General features: G+C 41.5%; 1 protein-coding gene across 2 annotated transcripts in view; it reads right to left on the bottom strand.

The window, feature by feature from the left end:
* Positions 1 to 2,500, bottom strand: part of LOC137992511 (uncharacterized) — a 75,665-nt gene that overhangs the window by 68,698 nt on the left and 4,467 nt on the right. For both annotated transcript variants that reach the window (XM_068837880.1, XM_068837881.1), the window contains exon 2: positions 1,406 to 1,462. In XM_068837880.1, the coding sequence (XP_068693981.1) occupies positions 1,406 to 1,462 (57 nt within the window). The remainder of the gene's footprint in view (positions 1 to 1,405; positions 1,463 to 2,500) is intronic.

Here is a 2,500-nt window from a genome sequence, read left to right as displayed (position 1 = left end):
TTGGCAGTGCGCCTAGAAATATACATCTAGTAGCACAAGTGCTCCCAAAGCCAAAAATAAACTTTGAAACCCAAAGGACCTGGTCAAGCTATTGTAAGGGTTGTTGGTAAGTATTAAATGGCAGCATTTGACTTTGAGGAGTTAAAGGGTTGAGAGTCACTGGTCTTAACTGCAAACTGAAGCAGGTGGCAAGGCTGCAGCTCCCCTGCAACAATCTTTCAGGAAATACCAACAAAGTAGTATTTAAAGGCGAAAAGAGCTTTTGTTGAGGAAGCAGCCCTGTAACAATAGTGAACAGGTACCCATGTGTTCAAGTCAGCAAGAAAACTAGAGCAGCTATTCAGGACTAGCTGGACTAGAGGAAAGAGAATTCCACTCGGATAAAGTTATTGCAATCCGTGGAGGACTTGTCTGGGTGAAATCTTTCTTTAAATGAGAAAAGTATTGGCATATTAGAGGGAAATAACAAAACAGTGAGTTTCAGGATTCCTCCAGTCCCCTGTGGATTTGTTGTCATTGCTGGTGCTAATGACATAACTTAGCATGGTCATAATGAAGACCACAAGACTGAAATCCAATTATTGTTTTGCTTGAGTGCCAAAGCACCTTTTTTCAAGGCATAGGCCATTTTACAGTTGTTTACTCAGCCACCTAGCATATGAGTGGCTGCGAGGCTGCCAGTGACCTTGTATTGATACAGCGCCCACTGCTTTTATCATGTAAATTGTGTTCTTGTAATTCTAATTAGTCCGTGTTAACATAACAAAAGCACGGAGGTTTGTATCAAAACAGGGTCACCGGCAGCTTCACTTCCATTTGTAGGCCAGGTAACTTAGCTACAACTGTAAAATGGCCTTTTATGCACTGGTCAGTGTAAATAACCACCCCTACCCCCTCACACGGGGAAAGGTGGGGACTTGGACAAGCCTAGGCCTAAGGTTGGTTTTTAGGCTTAGGGTTAGCCAAATTGAGGGTTTTGGGTTACTTACAAGAAGGTCAACGAGTGACCTGTCGAATGTGACCTGTGTTTTAGAGCTGCCGTGTATTTTTGGATGGCAAACAAAAAGTTTCAGGACTCTCATTTCTTTCCATCATTTTAGTCACTGTCTGGTTAGGTCCTAGTCTTGGTACGACACAGTTCTAGACTCCAAAAGAGAAATTCCCCTGTTCAGATACTGAAGAGGAAATCTTGGTCAAGACCCTGCTTAGACTTAAATACTGTTGACCAACGCCATTTAATTTAGGCTTAGCACTAATTGTCATGCTGCTTCGACCAATATAGTATTTTTGGGTTGTCCATGGACTGGGGGTCAGTTTTTTCAACTTTCCGCAATTTACCAAACTGTGGTGATCTGATGAACCTGAATAAATAATTTACTTTTTTGGTTATCCAGCTCTGACTCACCCCCTACTAATGAATCAGCTGCTCTGTTCAACCTTGAAATTACACCAATTGACTGAGCTGAAAGAAAAAGAAGTTTCAATTGATATTCTTCAAACAAAATCAACAATCAAATGAAAAAATACCACAGGATATTTTGATGTAACCTCTAGAAATGAATGGACAGGTACGTGAAATGCACGTAAACTATACAGTAAACAATTACCTAGAGGATTTATGGTACATTGCTCTTAAACTGAGCCATAAGCTGGTATAAGCAGGTCGATTTTATGGGCTAATATGGGCTAATATGGGCATTTCACCTTTCTTGAAATATTTGACTGTCTCTATCCCTTGCATCAGGAGCCCGGCCAAAAACCCGGCTAGCCTGGCAAAGGCTGGCCAGGCCAGGCTTTTGGGGTTTTTGGCCAGGCTTACTGGGAAAATGCGGCCTGGTAAAGCTCGGCAAGCATGGCCACAGCCAAGCTTTCTCGGCAACCCTGGCCACCAAAGCTTGGCCTTCCTGGCCTTGTTACTTCGAAGGCTGAGCTTTCTCGGCAACCCTGGTCAAAAAAGCCTGGCCTTCCAGGCCTTAAGATTCAAGCCAGGCTTGACCACGCTTTTGTGAATTTCCAGGCCAAAAATGTTTAAGTCTTCAAGATTACAGACATTGACTGCAATTTAGTGTAACATTGTCTGTAATACCGACCAGTGACCTTAACCAAACTCTGTGAGCTCAATTGAAGTGTCTTTGAAGTAACAGTCTTTAAAATGGCCTTGATGATGTCTTGCAAAATACGATGATGTTATGGTTTAACAGCCAATTATCTTTAATGTAGCAGCGTAAACATTATATTATATCTCACACTTGAACATGAACATTATATTGACTGTTCCTAAATTTGACACCTGAGACTAAACTTTTGCACATGATTATTCTTAGATGTACAGAGTCTCTGATAAAAGAGCTATGTTAATGATTATTTTAAGTCCTTCTCATTCTATCATGCTAAAGTACAGCTGTAGTACTTAAACTTTCCTGTTTTAAAGCAATTTAAACTGTCACACTGTTCGGCCAAAAAGCCTGGCCTTCCCGGCCTTCCAAGATTTTTAAGCCAG

This window comes from Montipora foliosa, chromosome 2 (genome assembly GCF_036669935.1).
Source record: "Montipora foliosa isolate CH-2021 chromosome 2, ASM3666993v2, whole genome shotgun sequence".
NCBI lineage: Eukaryota > Metazoa > Cnidaria > Anthozoa > Scleractinia > Acroporidae > Montipora > Montipora foliosa.
Note: the sequence above shows the minus strand (reverse complement) of the source record. Positions and strands in the feature narration are given on the sequence as shown.